This window comes from Sitophilus oryzae, unplaced genomic scaffold (assembly GCF_002938485.1).
Source record: "Sitophilus oryzae breed Bouriz unplaced genomic scaffold, Soryzae_2.0 scaffold_690_pilon_pilon, whole genome shotgun sequence".
In the NCBI taxonomy this organism is placed as follows: Eukaryota; Metazoa; Arthropoda; class Insecta; order Coleoptera; family Curculionidae; genus Sitophilus; species Sitophilus oryzae.
Genome location: NW_022147296.1, coordinates 2,759,775 through 2,781,793, shown reverse-complemented (window position 1 = coordinate 2,781,793; position 22,019 = coordinate 2,759,775). Strand labels below are relative to the sequence as shown.

Genomic DNA, 22,019 nt, shown 5'->3' with positions numbered 1-22,019 from the left:
TACTAGAATTTTATGCAAAAACAGAACTAACCCAACCTAAAAAGGTCGGGTTTGGGGGTTTTCAGTTTTTTTATAATGGTAAATAATCTGAACTATAGATATTTAAACTCAATTTGAACTATATGTATAGAAAAATTCGTCGGTGTTGGGAACTAAGTTTTAGTACTCGAAGACGCGATAATAAATTCGTGAAACACGCCGCACAATTTTTAACACCTTTTGAGCCATCCCAATATTCACGAGTTTTTCTATATACTAATGACTGGGAACAATACAATAATCATAATCTGAACTATTTCTGACGGCAACTATACTATTACCTATCGGTGTATTTATTGTATATACCCTATGATTGAAAAAAAACGGCGTCCGGTTGGCTTGGAAATGACATATAATTTTACATACAAAATGACAGCGATCTTCATTTCATAGCCATCGCTGACGTCGTTTTTTTTTTCGATAATACGGTATTTCATTGATATGTAAGAAATATTCAAATAAGCAAAAAATTACATGCAGTGTCTCGATGATAATGTGATATAAAATATGTATATCGCAGGGGTATAGAATAATCCGGCTTTCTGCAAACAGACTAAGCAATCTAAGCATATTATAAAACAGTCAGATTATTAAAAAATGACCTAAGTTTAGTCAGGTATGAGCATATTGAAGAATTTGCGCTGTAATAAAAATACCGCATTCTATACCGGGTGCGTCTCAAAAGTGGCTCACCCCTATATAACTTTTTTTATTTTTGCAGATAAATAAACGAGATTTGGTATGCTAGTATATGACATAAATTAGGATTGATCGGTATATTCAATTGTTTTTGGTCACTTCCTGTTTCACCGGAAATGACTACAACTTTTGGTTTTTAAATGGCACCCTCGGTATTTTGTTACTTTATTTGATAGAAAATGACATTCTGAATAGAATGACATATCATATGTCAACTTTTGACATTCTCGCTTAATAAAAAATTGTATTTTAAAATTCAATCTAGAGTGCCATGGCTATGTTAAAAACACTAATTCTTCATCAAGGAGCCTTGGAAAAATAGATTTGATCGTCTAATGTTTTAAGTGTCTTGTCCTGGCCAGTTAGAAAATGCTTAAATCGTATTTTTAATCATATCTCAATTTTTTCAAATGGAACGAGGGTGGCTCATTAGCATATTTGGAAAAAGCATTTTTTTACGAATAATTTGATACCACACACTTGGTATTTTAAGTCAAATTTTCGTTACGAACCGCAAGTTATAATTTCAAATAAACCATAAATATGCGAAAATGTCAAAAGTTGACATATGATATGTCATTCTATTCAGAGTGACATTCTCTATCGAATAAAGTAAAAAAATATCGGGAGTGCCATTTAAAAATCAAAAGTTGTAGTCGTTTCCGGTGAAACCGGAAGTGACCGAAAACAATTGAATACGTCAATCAATCCTAATTTATGTCATATACTAACATACTGTCAAGGTGTATGTGGCGCCATCTGTCGGAGAAGCGAGCAACTAAAACCGCAACGTGTCAAGAAATCTGAAGACATTTTTTTGTTGTAGCGCCATCTCTTAATCAAGTCGACAAGTAAGCGAAGCAGACAATAGAATATACTAGTAGATGGCGGACCCGTCCCGATAATTTTGGATTGTTCGCGAAACACTCACCACAGCTATATAAAAGGAGCGCTTACGACAGTTGGACAAGTCTGAAGATAGTCTGAAGTTTGAATAATACCGCGAAATACCGTTAGAGTAATACTAGTTGCATAAGTTGTGTTGTAAATAGTATAAGTTGTGTGTACAGAGTGAAACAAATTAATTCGTTAAGTATTTTATCGTGAGTTTAAATAGTGGACCCACGGAATCCGTACAATACCAAACCTCGTTTTTTTAACTAAAAAAAATGTTGAGACGCACTTTTGAGACGCACCCGGTATACATAATTTTATTTTGCTTAGACGAAAACAACTTGAACCCTATTTCATAAATTAGATTTATAAGTAACATAATTTTAAATACAAAATATATTAAAAACTTAATATTAATATCTCATTTCATTTTAATTATTATGCTCTGTAATTCTGTGTCCAGGGCTGCTTCTTTGTGGAACTTTGCTGTCTTTTAGAATAAAATGAATTTAGATCTTTATAATAATCGTCCGTAACCATACTCTCAATAACAGAATTATCACTATTTTGTGCCATTAGTTCCTACTGTTGAAAGAGAAGTTCAAGAAATGTCGTTGGTTAAATTTAGGTTAGTTATATCAATCCCGCGTATATAAAATGTTTTGTGCAATCTGACTTAGTCTTCATTAGGCATTTTGAAGATTGACTGCAAACAAACGGCTTTTTTGCAGAAATGTACAGCAAATATCATCATCATTGCTTAGTTTGCCTGATTTTAATTAGGAATTTTGCAAAGCGACTGAAAACAAATAGGCTCTTTGTAATATTCCCTTCTATTGTCTAAAAAACACCCTCGTTTTATAATATGCCTAGCCTTTCTGCAAAATGTCGAGTTATTCGATACGCCTAGCGCCTGCTACATCTACATATACGTTGATCGTCAAAAGCTAATACTTAAGAGTAATGTAAACTTACTCTCAACATTTCTTCTATTTCTTTCAATTGTGTAAAATATATTTTTTTAATACACTTCCCCAATAAATTAACGCACCACAAAAAAATAACCAAAAGTTTAAGTTAAGTTTTTGTCAAAAACCACGTATCCGATTTGGACGATTTTTTTTTGAATAATAGGTTATTCTTTCCACAATGTTGCTATACTAACTGTATTTTGATAGGAACCCTTTTTATACTAATACCGGGTGTAGCAATTATAACGTGTTTTTTTAATAAAATTTGTGACACCCTGTAGAGTTGATCAGTTACAGTATCAAGTTAAAATTGAAATCACATTTTAGCCTTTTTTACATTTCGTTTTTTTATTTACTCCACTATCTTCCTTATTACACGAGAAACAACATTTTATAGGGTGACATGATTTAATATTGGTTTTAATTAACATTTTTCCATTTTACCCACTAAAGTAAGTAGCAGGCTATGGAAAAACACGGATTACCAGTAAATATCAAATAGAGATGCTTGTTGTCAGTGTCAGTCGTTTTTTTTTTTTTTTCGTCGGTTCCGTGTGGATAGAAAGTCACAATTTATTTAAACACTATTTATTTAACACTAATGAACAAAAATAATAACGATAAAAGACTTATAGAACTATTTACAAACGATTTATAACTAAGAATTTATTTTGAATTTTAGCGCGTCAACTGTATATTTATAACTGCCCTCTCTAGGCCACTGCCGCCGGCTTTTATACCGACAGGTAAAAGAAATCTAGAATAGTCCAAAGATCGTTAGGCGCATAGAGAAGGTTTTCGAAGGTTCTCGTATGTACGAATCCATTCTAGTGGGTCTCGATTCTTCTCGAACGAATGAATCATTGCGGTGTCTATGCGATGTTAAGGTCATCCGAGGGCGGGCCATATTGTGAGGTTAGGTCGAGTCCACACCGGCTCGCAACACTGCCCCCTTCTTAGGCACATGCTCGTCCCGAGATTATACGGTGAATGAAGGTATTTGCAAAGCTGGCCCCTGGTACATTGCGAAGTCTGGTAGAAATAGCAGTCTACAGTTTTCTCTCCCGATCTCAGCTTTGGGTTGTAGCAGCAAACGAGGATCTCGATTCCCGTAAATCTGAACAAGACTTCAATCATGTTCCGGATTGTACGCCAACTCAAACCATCGAGTCCACACGCCAGCTTCGGAATGGCTAATCGTGCAATGTTGTTGTTTAGCAGGGCTTCTCTCAGTTCAATCAGGGTCTTCCATAGATTGAGATAAGTCGGCTTACTCGGGGACCATTCCTTGGTGACCAGGTAGAAGATGTGCCTTGCTTGACCATGTGCATTGTCGGTTAGCCTCAAGACGCTTCCAACCTCTGGATCCTGTCGGCGTAGTTCTCCGACACGCCCAAACTTCTCATTGAACGTCGCAGCGATTCCTCTGGACATCCGCAAATCTCGAGCCACACAATGAGCGAGCGAATAATCAGGAGGCACGGAAAAGAGGTCTCGTTGATCTTCTTTGGTTACACCATAGCGAGCCTTCTCACTGCTGTTGTATCGGGCCATGAAATCGTCAAAGGACATCTCCGAATCAGGGGGATCAAAGCTGCAGGTTCTCACGGTCCCAGCACGATCTTCTATTTCGCCTTGGTAGGGGCTCAAACGGTTGAAATGGACTACCCTCGGTTTTCCTTTTGGCAATTTTCTGATACGGTATACGACGTCATTAATTCTATCCATGACTTCGTATGGCCCTTCCCACGAGGATTGTAGCTTCGGAGATAACCCACGACGTCTCTGCGGGTTATATAGCCACACCAACTTCCCTGGTTGGTATCCTCCATGCTCAGCTTGAATGTCGTAGTGTTCCTTCATTCGGTCACTAGCACTTTGAATATTTAGGCGGACTCTCTGATGAATGTCGTCCATCCTTTGACGTAGTGTGTGGACATAATCTTCTCCGGCGACTTCTTCTCCCGGTCGGCAACCAAATTTCAGATCACAGGGTAGGCGCACTTCCCGTCCCATAACGATGCTGGCTGGAGTTTGCCCTGTAGATTCTTGGACGGATGAACGGTAGGCCAACAGGAACAGGTGAAGAAATTTGTCCCAGTCTCTTTGGTGGTCAGAGACTACTTTGGCCAGATAACGGTTGATAGTTCTGTTCATGCGTTCAACCATCCCATCGGATTGTGGATGTAGAGCAGTCGTCCTGGTCTTGCGGATGTTCAGGACTTCACAGACGCCTTGGAACAGATTGGACTCAAAGTTTCTTCCCTGATCTGAATGAAGCTCCATGGGAACACCAAACCTGCAGATCCATTCTTTAACAAGGGCATCAGCAATCGTGGACGCTTCTTGATTTGGCAACGCGTAGGCCTCGACCCATTTGCTGAAGTAATCCATTACTACCACAATGTATTTGTTGCCATCGTTCGTCTCCGGGAAAGGACCAGCCACGTCGATCGCTATTCGTTCGAAGGGACTACCAACATTGTACTGGCGCATAGGGGCTTTACCACGCTTTTGTGGCCCATTAATGGCTGCGCAAATGTCACATTTCTTACACCAGGCCCTCACATCTTCTTTGCAGTTCACCCAGTAGAACCGTTCACGCAGCTTGCCAAGTGTCTTGGTAACACCAAGATGTCCACCGCTGGTTCCATTGTGAACTTCCGCCAAGACTTCCGGGACCCTCTTCTTTGGAATGACGATCTGCCTTCTCTCTTCTTGTCCCTCTAGTCTCACAATCACACGGCGAAGTAATCCGTTATCTATTACCAATGAATTCCACTGGGACCAGTACGACTTCACGTTCGGCGAATATCTGGAAACTTCCTCCCAAGTTGGTCTCTGGTCCGCGTTTTTCCAGTTAATCACCAAACCCAACTCTGGATCACTGATTTGGTCATTTGCAAGATCTTCGGTTTGCCAACTATCACCAACCACAGTCGTCCTTAAGACTTTCACTTCTTTCTCTTCTTTGCAACGATTTCCCATCTGTCCGCAATTCCAACAGCGAATCGGTCCCCCCTTCTTGCTCATATACTGATCCAGTACTTTCCGCACAATCCTTTCCACTTTGGAATCGTCGGAACTCTCCTCAACAGCCCGTACAAATCCTAGAGACCTAGAGCATTCTTTCGCGGCCTCAAATTCCAGGGCACGTGCTAGGGCATCTCCCAAATGCGTTGGATGAGCTAAAAGAAGTGTTTGCCTTGTCTCGTTGTCACGTAAACCATCAATAAAAGCCTGTACTGTTAAGCGCTCCATAACATTTTCGGGCATAGCAGGGTACGCAAGGCGAACGAGGCGGGCTACGTCGGCTTCAAACTCCTGCAGAGACTCATTTGACTTTTGAATGCGATTTTTTAGCTGGGAATGATAGACATGTTCCAAATGAGCTTGGCCGTACCTCATCTCTAAATGTCGTACCAATTGCTGATCATCTCCCTGTTCCGATGGTGACAATGTCTGCAGGATATCAGTCGCATCTCCTCGCAGTGCGACAGTCAAAGCGGTAGCCTTTTCAGCGATTGTCCATCCGTTCGCTCTCGCAGCGGCCTCAAACTGGCAAAAATAATTGGCCCAAGCGGTTTTTCCGTCAAACTGTGGAGGCTTAATAACTGACTTTGAGATATACTTATTTTCGACTAGTTTCGGTGCCTCCGATGTTTCTTGACATTTTGGTGAATTGGCCTTTTCTATTTCTTGTTTTAAAATTTCGATTTTTTATTTACATCGTCCTCAATTTGTGTTATTTTGTCTTTGTAGCTCCGTAGAATTCTCTATAATCTTTTCTTCTAATTCCCTGGAATTTTCTGTTATCTTTTCTTCTAAATTAAGTATTTTATTATTAAAGCTGGCCTGTATGTCTTTAGAATTTTCTGCGATCTTATCTTCCAAAATATTAATTTTATCACTGATTTTCTCTTCTAAATTAACTTCCAAGTTAATCATTTTACTATTCAAATTGTTCAAGTTGTCGTTTAAATTGTCTTGTAAATTTTTCAATGACGAGTCAAGGTCACCTTCCAGCTCAAAGCAAAATGTGTCAGGATCCTCACCTTCCTCAATCAAAACGTCTCTCAGTCTGGCTTGTAAAATGCTTTTCTTTCCATCTGTTTCGCATTCCCTCTCTTCCAGTACGCATTTTAATTCCGACACTTTCAAGTCTTTCAACAATTTTTTCGGAGCCATTGTCAGTCTTTTTATTCTTCTAGTCTATCACACACGCCACACTTGACACCAATTGTTACGTTTTTCGTCGGTTCCGTGTGGATAGAAAGTCACAATTTATTTAAACACTATTTATTTAACACTAATGAACAAAAATAATAACGATAAAAGACTTATAGAACTATTTACAAACGATTTATAACTAAGAATTTATTTTTGAATTTTAGCGCGTCAACTGTATATTTATAACTGCCCTCTCTAGGCCACTGCCGCCGGCTTTTATACCGACAGGTAAAAGAAATCTAGAATAGTCCAAAGATCGTTAGGCGCATAGAGAAGGTTTTCGAAGGTTCTCGTATGTACGAGTCCATTCTAGTGGGTCTCGATTCTTCTCGAACGAATGAATCATTGCGGTGTCTATGCGATGTTAAGGTCATCCGAGGGCGGGCCATATTGTGAGGTTAGGTCGAGTCCACACCGGCTCGCAACAATATCAAAAATATGCAACGTGCACGTGAAACAAGAAATCTTACTGGCGAAGAATGTGCTCAAGCATTAATATTGTCTGGGAAGGTTGGAGCTACCGAAGAATTGGTGAACGATTTAATGTAACTCACGATATAGAGATACTGGGAGTAATTGTCGCAGGCCGGGACAAGGCAGGAATCGAAGAACCAATCCGATTCAGGAACGTTTTTTAAAACTCCCAACATTAAGACAACGTTTCGTAACAGCTCGGACCCTTCAAACTCAGCTCAGAGATACTAATGGTCTACAAGTTTGCACAGAAACTAGCATCTCTATTTGACATTTACTGGTAATCCGTGTTTTTCCATAGCCTGCTACTTACTTTAGTGAGTAAAATGGAAAAATATTAATTAAAACCAATATTAAATCATGTCATCCTATAAAATGTTGTTTCTCGTGTAATAAGGAAGATAGTGGAGTAAATAAAAAAATAAAATGTAAAAAAAAGATAAGGCTAAAATGTGATTTCAATTTTAACTTGATACTGTAACTGATCAACTCTACAGGGTGTCACAAATTTTATTAAAAAAAACACGTTATAATTGCTACACCCGGTATTAGTATAAAAAGGGTTCCTATCAAAATACAGTTAGTATAGTAACATTGTGGAAAGAATAACCTATCATTCAAAAAAAAAATCGTCCAAATCGGATAAGTGGTTTTGACAAAAACTTAACTTAAACTTTTGGTTATTTTTTTGTGGTGCGTTAATTTATTGAGGAAGTGTATATTTTTTTTCATATACTGACAACCCAGTATTTCAGCTATTATATGTCATGAATACTATACAGGGTGTCCCAGAAATAAGTGCAAGTATTTTAAGGGGTGGTAGATCTCGACAAAAGAAACATATTTTCTCTTTATCGTTTTTCAAATAAGTCCAAAATAACGGAGTTATTTTACTAGAGAAAATTTCCAAAAAAAATGATTTTTTGCTAAAATTTTAGAACCACTGGATCTTTTCTGGAATTTTTTTTTCTAGTAATTTTAATCTACTGCCTATGTTGCCACAGTATCAAGAAATTATGCGTTTTAAATAAAAACTAAAAAAAAATCCAAAAAATTTCGAATTTTCAAATTTTTTTTTCGCGAAAAAAACCTAATAAGCGTGTTTCTGGGGTTGAACATTACTACCAGTTAAAATACTGCTATAACGAGTATACAGGGTGACCCAGAAATAAGTGCAAGTATTTTAACTCTGTAGTATAGTTCAACCCCAGGAACACGCCTATTTGTTTTTTTTTTGCGAAAAAAAAATTGAAAAATCGGAATTTTTTGAATTTTTTTTAGTTTTTATTTAAAAAAAAATAATTTATAAATCTAATAATTATAAAAAAATAAAGAATATCCAAAAAAGATCCAGTGGTTCTCAAAATTTTAGCAAAAAATATTTTTTTTTTGGAAATTCTCAAAGTAAAAAACTCCGTTATTTTGGACTTATTTGAAAATCGATAAAGAGAAAATGTGTTTCTTTTATCGAGATCTACCACCCCTTAAAATAGTTGCACTTATTTCTGGGACACCCTGTATAATGAGCTACTCAGTTGCTTTTTAGTTAAGAAAAAAGTCGCGTCCTTCAGTGTTCGCAAATCCTTTAATGTTTGCAAGAAAAACCGACACCAAAGGCTCCAACCTCCCAACTACAGTTGGATAATAATAATTTAGGTGGGTTCATACAGCCAAATAAAATAAAATAAGAATAAAATAAAATAAGAAATAAGGAATTCTTATTTGTGTGCGTTCATACAGGCAAATAAAATAAAATAAGAAATATATATTTGCTCATGCGCAGTACGATAAGGCTGGATAAAAGTTAACTTTTACGATTGTTTATAGTAATTTTACTATTTATAGTATATTTATTTATTCGTTGCCTACTATATTATACATTTTACTTATGTGAAATTAAAAAATAAATTAAATCCAAACTGAAAATATTTGTAGGTTAGAATTAAGCGTGCGCAAAGCCGTTTTCACATAAAATAAAACAAGAAGTTAAAAGATAAAGACTTTTTATTTTATTTGGCTGTATGAACGCATGTACGGTATCCCATATAACCAACTTTCTTATTTTATTTTATTTTATTTGGCTGTATGAACCCACCATTAATTTTATTGGGTTTTATGTTATTGAGTAATATTTTATATGCTTATTTAAAAATAAATTTAAACTATTTTTTTTGGGTAGATTAAGCCTAAGAAGTCTATTTATTTCATGCTCAAATTGGTACTCTTAAATATTAGCATTTCATATAGTTAAAAAAATTATATTACTAACCGTATGAAGCCAATTATTATTGCTATGATGCTCATTACCATAAGAACGCAATGCGAAACATCCGCGAGCCAAATAGCTAGCAGACCAAGTTCTTTGTGGTGAATTAATACGAAGAATAGGATCAGACAAATGAGCGATGCAACCAACATCAATAATCCAAAGAATAAGCCTTTGGATGCTCCCACACAATCTACTCTTCCTTGCTGAGCCTGAGCCATTGCCACCGCTCTACGGCTTAGCATGATTTCCAGTCGGTGTTCCAGATCTTCTTGGGTTACGTATCTGAAGTAAAAATTTAGTTAGTATTTACGGCAGATCGATACTGGAAAAGGCGAGCCAACAATAATAATATACGTTATAAATTATTTATTTTGTGACTTGAAAATGAAAATTATTTTTGAAGATACAGGGTCGTGCTTCAAAAACGTCTGGCAGTCCTGGCAGATATAACCTTATATTTTATATTTTTTGATACTTATCACCCTATTTTTTTATTTTTAGATTCTCGTTAGATCATTGATCATTTTTAACTTAGAACCGGTAGTTTTTGATATCATATATCATATACAGACCGGACCACCGTAGTAGTAACATAGGCAGAACCGGACGAATTAGCGTTTACCCGTCCGCCGGATAAAAAGCAGGCGAAAAAATGCGATAAAATAAAAATAGGTACAGTACGTCTGCTGGATCTGTGTCTATGAAAGGAATGCGGACAAAAAACATTTAAATAAACAGCAATATATTTTATACGTCGACTTGAGGAGTACGTCACCGCAAATCGCTCCGCCCACTCATTTTATTGGCTACTTGCAAATTTGTCGAATTTTTATTGATGGGACGCGTCGTCTAATTTTTAACGAAAAACATCGAGAGAATATCGTTTCCCCTCTCATGGATACCCCGTAGCTACAGAACGGACAGACGTACTGTACTGCCTCACTTCGTGAATCTCTAGTACGAACGCAAATCGGGTAAACGTAAATTCGTCCGGCAACTTGCTATGTTACTAGTAGCCTGGTCTTCTCTGTATAGTAGGTATCAGTATAGTATAAAATTAACGGTGGCGCTATTGTTTTTGATTGTAGTTGGAGGTTGGAGTACTCCTCTACTACCAAATCTTTCCGGAAGTTGTAGAGATTTGGTAGGAGCGCTTTATAGAGATGAAAACTACAAATAAAATATATACATCTAAAAAAATAAAGTTTTATCGTCAAACTTTTTGAAGCAGCCTGTATAATCAAAAATTATTTTAATTTGTGTACAGGGTGGCTCGAATTCGACGCTCATCATTGGGATTTCGGAAACCGTAACTTTGCCTCCATTTAACCGATCCTGTATTTCTTACGGTTTCCGAAATCCCAATGATGAGCGTCGAATTCAAGCCACCCTTTGTTAATTGCTATAGCTGAGCATTACCTGGGATTCCTTCCGATATGTTTCCACATAACATATATGACAGCGGCACCGATTAACGAATATTCAATGATGAATGGAAACAGGTACGGAGCTGAGTCCTGAACAATGTTTCCCATGATATTTATCCTGCCACAGCTATCGTTTGAACTAGTTAGGTTTCTAGTAAAGTAGCCAATCAACGATTGAGGTAGGATGTCCTCAAAAACTTCAGAACTATTACTATTCGTGATTGCATTTGAGAAATCATCGGCTAGTTCTGATTCAGCAGCCACTGCAAATTTAAAAGATACACATATACACTTTCAGGCAGTGTTTCATTTTGGTCGCAAACGAATATTATTTGACTTATTAGTAAAGATAGTTTGAATAAGAAGACTAAGGAAGGAGCATAATGCTATCCATGTATTCATGCATGGTGGGCGGAAAAAGCACTCTAGGGTGGGGATCATTCATTTGACACATTTGAATTTGATTTGAAATTTTGTGGATTTGTCAGTCTTTACAGAGCTTATTTTATGTTATTTATTATTTATTCTACTACTGATAGTTGTATAAAGGTAGTAAATCTAGATGGAAATTGTGGCAGAACTTAAATTAACAGTGACACTATCGCGATTTATCGAAAAAGACTCTAAAATAGTTGGTTGTGAGATCTACCGCACGCTAGGTAGATCTCGGCAAAAATTGAGCGAAATAATGGAACAACTTTTCGCTAGTAAGTGACTATATAATATACATACGTGTAGTAAACCGATCATTTATGAAATTCACTTAAATTAACTAAATTATATATTTTTCTTGCATTTTAGCTTTTATTTATTACTTGTCAAAGATTAGATGTCAAAGAATTTAGATACGTTAATTTGACTTACCTGATTCAGTAACGTATCGGATGTTTGTGTTAATAAATACTTATTATAACTTATCTATTTTTATTAGAATTATATATTTTTATAACAATTTTAATAACAACCAACATTTATTCACAACGTAAAATAAAACAACAAATTATTGAGTCTACCCCACGTCTACCCTACATCATAGTTTTACATTTTTTAAATAAAATTAGAACGACACTGATAAACCGGAATTTAAGTCGGCCATATTTGAGGCCTATCGCGGTGTACCTAAGATTTTTGATATGCTCCTTCCTTATTCAAAGTTAAAGATAGGATTTGTAATAAGTTGTCTGACAACTGAGGTACTTTCCAGACAACTTTTCACACATTTGAAACCTGAATCTTATATGAGTCCTTACACGGAATTAATTGGCTTAGTTAATGTTTTAACTATCAAATTGCTGGTAACTACTAATTGTTAACTATCGCCAATTAATTACTTGTAAAGGTACTATAAGACTCCGGTTTTACAACTGAGATACGAGGGGTATCGGAAACGTTTTTAAAATCACTCTGTTATCACGGAATCTCAGGAGTCTCTAAAATTGTGTTTGAGGCACTTTTGGTTTCACAAAAAAGTAACTAATGTTCCCGAAAACGGCAGGGTTCTATCTTTACTAATAAGTGAGGTAATATTTTTGCAACCAAATTGGGAGACTATGTACAATAATTACACCAATCAAATAATTACAATTTGAAATCGGCGTCATTAAAGTTACAGTTTAAATATAAGTGTGTGACATAGAATCAATAATTATATGGTATATGACAAATAAACTGTTATTTGACGCATGCGTATTGAAATTTTGATCTACAAAAAGTACAACTTGTCCAAAATTGTTCAACGTTACGTCATCAATATTTATTAAATTTGTGTTTTAGAGTGTGTCTGATATGTGGACGCTTCAAAATACAAATAACCAAGTTATTTTACTTTGAGAATTTCCAAAAAATTATTTTTTGATTAAATTTTGAGAACTACTGGATCGTTTCTGTTTATTTTTAAATTAATTTTAATTTATTTAGATTTACAATAATTTAATCTACTGTAGCCATAAGCTAAAACGTGTCGTTAACAAATTCCCAATTGCCGTGTAATTTTGAAATCTTTCTATATTTTTCAAAATTTTGTGAATAAATGAAAATGGTACCTACACGTGTCTATGTTTAGAAAAATTTCTAAAATAAAAAACAGAGACGTTGTAGTTTTCATGTAAGTGAGAATAGCTGATTTCTAAAGTTGAAAAACTGATTTTTTTTATGAAATACCATTCGAAAAATAATTCGATTTATGTTTGAGTTTGCAGTCGATTTTTAATTTTCACATTGATCGATAGTAATCAATAAAAATAAACTCAAACAAATAACAATTATAGTCTATCTAAGGTCAGGTATACGTCGTACAAAATAAAAACTGTTGCATGTCATCGAGCACGTGCGTTGATTGTAGACAGCATTGTTGCCAGATTGTAATCGAAAGAGAAATATTTTTGAAAAATTTACTATATCTAAGATCTATTAAAATTTCTAAAATAAACTTCAAATTCTTAACAGTTTTAAATAGTTTCAAGCAGCGCTGAAAAAAAATATTTTTAAACAAAACATGTTTTTTTATTGTTTAAAACAAATTTTTATGGTTTTAAAGAACATTGTAAATACAAAGTCGAAAATATGTTTACAACACTTTTATACTCTGTTTTAAACAAATATTTAAAACAAGTAATGGTGTCTTAAAAACATTGTTTTAAACATTTTGTTTAATTAATAACAGTCTGGATTTCGGGCAATTCAAAATATTATCTATTATAAAGAGTGGTAAATGATTATAAAATATATAGGCAACTTTTTGAACTATTCCAAGAATTAATAAGTATTTTCCATAGAAGATTAGTAGGTTTTGTTTCTCAAAATAAAAAAAAACTCACTTCACTGGTCAAAGGTTTTAAAAGATTCAATACACACGAGACACAACTCTCAACTAACGTTCAGAAAATTCTGGCAAATGTCAAATAAACGTGGCACCGCTGCAACCGCTTCCTCGCCGTTGCCAACACAATATCGAGTGGGAGATTTAAAACTCATTGAAAACGTCCCATAAGGGCCATATTTGTGTAGTGGTAGCACTGCACACATTTATTAGCCTAATCGATAGCCCGCAACGGTTTTTATTTTGTACGACGTATACCTGACTGATGACATCCAAAAAATTATAGTATTTATGTAATGTTTTGGATGTTTTCTGTCGAAATCTTCCCTGAGTCGTTGGACAGACTATACATGACATAATATGCAGTAATTTACGAATTGCCGACGTCATTACTTGAACAATCTCTTTTATCTAGTGCAATAAGAGATTGTTCACTGTGTTTTTGTGATGTGAAAGAGAAAATCCTACAATAGAATGACGTAACGTTGAAAGTAGCGATGGGAACTATCGAATAAATTAGACTATCGAATGGTTACTGAATGAATGATTTCAACTATCGAATGGTTTTATTCGAATAAAATCATTCATTCATTTGTATACTAAAGCATATGTGACAACCTCGCCGTGCAACTAAATGGTTATCGTTGAGCTACGACTATCGAATGCTTTTGATAAATGAAATTTAGTATTCGTTTGATTTTTGTGTACGTCAGTGCATTATTAGTTCTTCCAAATTTGTATAACTTCACCTTATAAATACTGTGCTATTTTTGAGTTTATTAAAATATTTAAAATACTAAAATAGTAGTTTTTTTTAATTGACGATTGTGTGCGTGTGCAGGTGTCAAAATTTTTCCGAAAATTTGTGTGATTTTCCGTAGCCCGATCTTTCAATTATTTTATTTTATATTGTATATATGGCCTATTTTTTAATGGGAAATTTTGAGAAGTAGCAATTTTTAAGAGAGATGAGATGAACTTAGAATTAATTTTAAAAATACATATTTGTATTTTAGATGTTTTAATAATATGAATTAGTTGAACTTAATAATCATATTTAAGTAATGTGGTTAAGTAAATGCGGGGTTATCGAACTCAAACTATGGGGTGTGAAAATTAAATTGAAAGTTTTACACGTGCCAATTTAAAAAAAAGTTAACGATGTTTGTATTTTGTTTATGTTAATTCTCTTACATGTAGTTTTTTGCGAAGAAATATTTCATTTATTTTTTAAAGTAAATGCCAGTAAAAGTAAATATTATTTTTAAATAGTAATATAAAGTACCTAATATAAATAATTTTGATTTCTAATTTTTTATTTATATTTTCCTTCCATTACACTGCACGCTTAGAAAATTAATAAATGTTTATATTTCATGATTTTAAAGTTTGTTGTTAATATAACAAATTAGTTCTGTAATTATTATTATTTAATAAACCAACGTTGCCAAAAAATTTAAAGACTATATTATTTTTAAATAGGATCTAATATAAATAATTTTGACATCTAATTTGTGTTTATATTTTGCTACTACGTAAAATAAATGTTTATATTAAATGATTTTAAATTTTGTTGTTAATAGGTATAACAAATTATTACTGTTATTATTTTTATTAAACCAGTATTTGCTTAAAAACATTAAAAATAATTTTCCTACATCCAAAATAACAAGTATTATTGCAGTGTAACAACAGAATATTAATAAAAAAAAAATGCAAAATATATAGACATACTATCCCTAACTAACTAAAGCCAAACAATAATATTCTTTGCTAATATCAACTAATACCAATATATGGCAACAGCGCCCTTCATAATGTATTTTCAGTGTAAATACTAGCACCTTAATAAAAAAAATAATGTGTCCTTATCTTTATATGACTCCGCAAAAAATCAAAGATGCCGGCTTCTTTCATAGCATTGCCACCGACCGCTGTCGGGTTTCTCGGAAAGAAACCTACGTCGCCGGGCGACAACTAAAGTCCAGTTAATATTATATTATAATCGATCCTGACGAACAAATGAATTTCATAAATGAATGAATTTTATAAATGAATGGTTTTTGCTGCCGAATTACTAGAATACAATATTTCAAGGCAGATGACGTATCTATTCGATAATTTTTATTCGAATAGTTTTCAACGAATGGTTTTTTTACTAGCTATCGAATTATTCGAATGAATTGCAACTATCGAATGTTTCGATATAGTATTCATTCGATAGTTCCCACTACTAGTTGAAAGATCATTAGAAACCTCTACATGTCGCTTCTATGAATCTATTATCTATTTCGAAACGATCTTTAATTTATTTTATCTTAATATACAAAAAAAAATCTAAAGTTTAGCAAGCAAACAAATAATGTTAGTAATGTTAGTATAAAAACCTGCACATACCGTTAGCTATATCGTGAGACATAAGACTGTTGAAGCTTTTCAAATCGAAAAAATCTCTGATGGACGCGTACGTGGATGGTGGGTATGTGGTGTCAGCCATGGGATAGTTAGGGCGAGTTTTGAAATATTCGTTCCAGTCAGTTCGGGGCGTCGTCTTCGGGGTTGGAACGGTGGCGTGAATCGCGTTAACGGTCGTAGTGGATAAGGTCGACGTAGCGGTAGGATACACGAAAGGCGCTACAGTGCTTTTTAACATCCTCCACAGGGTAGGGGGGATACTTTTAGCGGTAGTGAACACACCTTAATGAGCGACGAGGAGAGCGATATATTAGTAACTGTTTTAGTACTACTATCAACTAATATCTAAAGGTAGGGTTGTCTCAAAAATGTATTACAGGTTACATTGGATGCGAATTAGTTTGAAAATATGTTTGTACATAACTGGTGGCGATTGTTTACCAAATACAGAATTCGAATAGCACCAACCCGACAAGATCCCAGAGCCGCCAGGTCTTACTTATTTTCTCACAAATAATATTCATTGGATAATATTTTGTCATTTAGGTACGTCAGGCAGTATATTACTGAAAGAATTTTGCCGCGGAAACGCGTCACCATTTTTGAATGCGGTTTAAAAGTAACGAAATGACATACATGAAAAATTAATGTTATTTCATATTTTAGACGTCTTTGTAAATACTAATACGAAAATGAAATTCCGCGGAAATGCGCTGTTGCCATTTTTTTGAATATGGTTCACAAGTAACGAAATGAGATATATAAAAAACTAATATTATTTTATATTGTAGACTTATTTTTAAGCACCGATACAAAAATGAAAATCCGCGGAAATGCCTTGTTTCACCACTATGCAGTGATCTTCTTCCCGACCTTTGACACAGATCAATGAATATTATCTATTCTTATCAACTTAATATCGCTATGGTCAACAAATGCGAAAATTTAAAAACAATTGTCAATAAAGCATAAAAACGACAACTAAACCAAACCAACTAAAACCAAACCGAAAGTATGCAAAATAGTTGAGAATACTATGGAAAACTTAATATTGAAGATTTTCCATTACACCGCCCTTATGATAGATTTCCGCGGAAATAGTTATATAGAAAAGTTATAGCAAATTATTAATCAAACAAAAATATGTAGTTTTTATCTTCCTATCACATTTCGGCACTTCTAAACCCGGAAAAATCAATGAAAATTATTGTGATAAAAATATATTTTCGAAAAAAAATTAGATCACATTGTTATATTAAATGTTTTTACGTCATTCTATAATGAAAAACTATTAAAAACACCGTAAAGTTTTAAATTTTAGTTAATAATAGAAAAATTAAAAATTCGAGTTTACTCAAAAGCAAAGAATTTCCGCGGCAAAAATCAAATTATGTAGTGCTAGTTTTCTTGTATAGAATCATCCTATAAACCCATATTCTATATAACTGATTTCGGCTAAACGAAACTTGAGCCCGACAAGATCCCAGAGCCGCCAGGTCTTACTTATTTTCTCACAAATAATATTCATTGGATAATATACAGGGTCCGGCAATAGTGCGTCGGGCATCTGTAGCTCCTAGAATAAAAAACTTGAGAATTTTGTTTATGCAAACCCTAGTATAATGCCAGGGATGTATTTCAAGAAAATATTTTATCTTCTATAGTATTGGCTCAAAAAGTGTGAGTGGACATCTGATGATTTTTTAAATGGAATACCCTGTATATAATTGCATTTTGGCTTCCTTTCAGATCACTTTACATAACCCTAAGATATGAATAAATATATTTTGATAGTTTCAGAGATATTAAAAATAAATAAAAATATGTATTTTTCAGCCCTTCTTAAAAAATTTAAAAATACCAGAACTGTCCTGATATCAAAACTATATTAGGTATTTACTTTAGATGGCCTGTATTTACTTTGCTATAAATATGAAAATCGTAAATTATACAGAATGTTCAAAATTCTGCTAAACTTTCTAAAATATAAAATAATTTTTCCTCGTTTTTAAATGGAACACCCTGCATATTATTTTTCAATAGACGGAGACTTAAAAAAATGAACATTTTTGTATTTAAAGTATTTCAAAATTTTTAACGGTTTCTGCAGGTATTTGCGGTTTTATATTTCATATGGCATTTTCCACAGTAAATTTTTATCAAAGCCACCCAATGATTTTCTCTCGTATTTTACCATTGAAAGCCGCCATATGAAATAATACTGCGCGTATCTGCGAAACCGCTCAAAATTTTGAAATACTCTAAATACAAAAAATGTTCATTTTTTAACTCTCCATCTAATAAAAAAATAATATACAGGGTGTTCCATTTAAAATAACAAAGAAAAATTATTTTATATTTTAGAAAGTTTGGCGTAGAGTATTGAACATCCTGTATGATATACGATTACTATATTTATAACAATGTAAGAACAGACTATCTAAAGTAAATACCTAATATAGTTTTGACTTCAGAACCGTTCTTGTATTTTTAATAATTTTTTTAAGAAGGGCTGAAAAATACATATTTTTTATTCATTTTTTAATATCTCTGAAACTATCGAAATATATTTATTCATATCTTAGGGTTATGTAAAGTGATCTGAAAGGAAGCCAAAAATGCAATTATATACAGGGTGTTCCATTTAAAAAAAATCATCCAGGTCCACTCACACTTTTTTGAGCCACCCTATAAAAGTTAAAATATTTTCCTGAAATACATCCTGGTACATACTTTAGGTTTGCACTTAAACGAAATTCTCAAGTTTTTTATTCTAGGAGCTACAGATGCCCGACGCACTATTGCCGGACCCTGTAGTATTACGTACGTAGTATCAGTGCATTGAGTATATGCATACCTGCTAGCTTGGGTCGAGTGATAAAGGTACGTAAAACAGCCTGAAAACACTGTGATCTGTTTTTGTTCCCTTTCTGTGTCTGCACCTATTCTCCTATCCCTGGACCCTGCCGGTCCTTGATAGGATGGGAGCACAGTTACTCCGGCCTAGGGATCGGCAAGACGAGAAATCTTGTCGTGACAAGCAATTTCTTGTCTTGTCTCGAAATATTTTCAAGAATTAAAAAGAAATCTTGTCTTGAGCATTTCTTGAGAGTTGATTTCTTGTCGTGATTCAAGAAATCTTGAAATTTCTTGATATCTTGACAAAGGGGGAACCCCCGTTTAAAATTCGTTTATTAAAGGGGAACCCCTTGTTTAAAAGTCGCGGTGAGATTGGTTAATGTGATGTTTATGCTTTATACGTAAAATCGAGGGTCATGCATGTAATTTTCAAAAAAATCAAAAATTTTGGGTTCATAATACCTTTGGGTATTCCCAGTACTGGCTCTGGGCCAAGATAGGATTCCGAGGATCCTTGCCTAGCTAGTTCATCGGCTTCTTCGTTGCCTTGGATGTGGCTGTGACCCGGCACTCAGAATAATTTAATTCTATTCCTTCGCGCCAGAGCTCCCAATTCACCCAGGCATTCTTAGACAAATCTCGATGATACCTTTGGGTTCAGGTTGCTTACCTGGAGTAAGCTCGTCTGTTGTTTTCTCTCGCGCATTACAGAATGGCGTAGATTTCTGTCTGGAATACAGTTGAGTATTTATCCAAGGAAAATGATAAGCTTGCTCTCAATTTTGTCTTTTATCAAATACTCCAGCACCTGTTCCTTCAGCGGTCAAAACCCTTGATAAAAAAGGGACTAGATTTAAGTTTCCCTTTGATCCAGTCTGTATACTATTTCTTTAGACTTTCTGCTCTGCACGTGTGCATAAACTACACTAAAACACTATATCTTATAGAAAATAAAATATTGTGCGTTGAATTTGAGGGGTTTCATCTGAAAAATTATTAATTTGGAAGAAAATCGGCAACAAGCGGCAGAAAATAATAATATTTTAGTGCAGTCTACTGGTCGCAACGACCAACGGACGGCCAGGACGTTAGTGTGCGCTATATCATTTGTGTGCGACCTGGTCGTCAGTGTGTTCGAGCCCTTAGTCTTCGGGTGACGGGTGTGCTAAGGTTAGTGAATTAAACTTATCGATATTTCACAATACATGTCCATAAACTAACAAATAGATCCTTTTCGTGCGAACAAACACAAAATATTTCGACCGTATTTTAATTTCGTAGGAATTCATATGAAATAGGTAAGCAGGTAAGCAATGACTATAACATACTTTTTTTTTGTTTTCTTTTAACAATTTCCCATGATTATTCGTAAAGAGTTCTATGAACTATGAACAAATTTTTGTATGAATCCGCATCCAATGTAACCACCTAAGGAGAATATAAAATTTACTAAATGTCCTATAGGTACCTTGTGGAGCGTTTATTTATTGCCGATTTTTTTTGCAATAAATGTACCCTATGATCGAAGAAAAAAACGGTGTCAAAGATGACTAGGGAATGACAATCGATAATAATTTTGGAGAGGTCAACCTCTGGATGTCATTTACTAAAAATTGACATAAAACTTGTCAAAAATTAACACTAATTATAGAAAGATAAAAAAAGGACGGAACGTTTCCAGAAACAAATATATTTCCAAAATAAAAAACAAATTTCTCGAATTTTAAACTACACCATTTAAAAGTCATATTTAATCAATATATACACATATCAAAATAACAACCTTTTTAAGGCCAACTGGCATTTATTAAAAATTAACATAAAACTAGTCAAAAATTAATAGTAATTATACAGGGTTGTTCACCACATACGACACGGAGTATTGTAGCTAAACGATGAGATTTTTACAAATTGTAAGTTTGGGGTTCGTTGAAGGACTATTAGAGCCACAATTTAAAAATATTTTTACAAGATACAGAATGTCCCAAATAAATAAAAAATATCAAAGTTGTATTTTTTAAATGGAACACCCTGTATATTATTGCATTTTTAGTTTCTACGATTAAAATAAAGGTAAATTTGATTAAGGTTTATTATACTTAAACCTTACCGTTTTTGAAATATTTTCAATTTTGTGAAATTGCAGTAAAAATTTTAAGGCTTCATTTCTCTAAGGGTACCAAAGTTTTTAATACTAAATATTTACTGAAGTTTATTTATTGATCAGTTATTGTGTTACAATAATAAAATAATACTACCTTATACAGAGTGTCAAAAAATTTATTTTAAATAATTATTAGCTTCAAACGGCAATAACTTGTTTAATTTAAATGGAATACCCTGTATATTTTACGAGAATCAGATGCATAATTTAATTGTCTATCAAATTATATTATACCATTTTTTACCTATCTCTTTAAGTTTCCGTAGAAAATGTATTTTCTTGTAATTTAGAACTTATTTATCAATATATCCATGGAATATTGACATTTTTATTTTTAAAGATGTCCCAAATTTTTAAAGAGTACAGATATTAATATTGTGGATATAATTCGTTTATTTCATTAAAAAATAAAAAAACTGTTTAAATATTTGTTAAAGAGGACCAATTAATATGATTCCAGTATTCAAACTACATTAACTGACTGCGTTCATTAATAATAATTGCTCCAAATACTAAAAAACTGAATTTTGTATGGGTATTAGACAGTGTGGTAAAAAAACTAACACCTTAAAAATGATATTTCATTTTTTAATAAATGCTTATTTATAACAACAGAGACTTTAATTTTGATAACTTATTATTATATTAATTTCTGATTCAAATCCACATTTATTTAGAATAATTTATTAACGAATACAATTAAGTATGTAATTAATTAGTATATGGGCGGAAATAATGGTGTTATATTTAATTAATGGTA

General features: G+C 33.8%; 1 protein-coding gene across 14 annotated transcripts in view; it reads right to left on the bottom strand.

Moving 5' to 3' along the window:
* Positions 1-22,019, bottom strand: part of LOC115888226 (proton channel OtopLc) — a 93,706-nt gene that overhangs the window by 2,393 nt on the left and 69,294 nt on the right. For 12 of the 14 annotated variants that reach the window (XM_030907866.1, XM_030907868.1, XM_030907872.1 and 9 more), the window contains 3 exons: positions 16,219-16,518; positions 10,996-11,266; positions 9,577-9,858 (listed from right to left, as the gene is read on the bottom strand). In XM_030907866.1, coding sequence (XP_030763726.1) covers positions 9,577-9,858; positions 10,996-11,266; positions 16,219-16,518 — 853 coding nt within the window. The remainder of the gene's footprint in view (positions 1-9,576; positions 9,859-10,995; positions 11,267-16,218; positions 16,519-22,019) is intronic. The other 2 variants (XM_030907876.1, XM_030907879.1) reach the window with 1 other exon arrangement.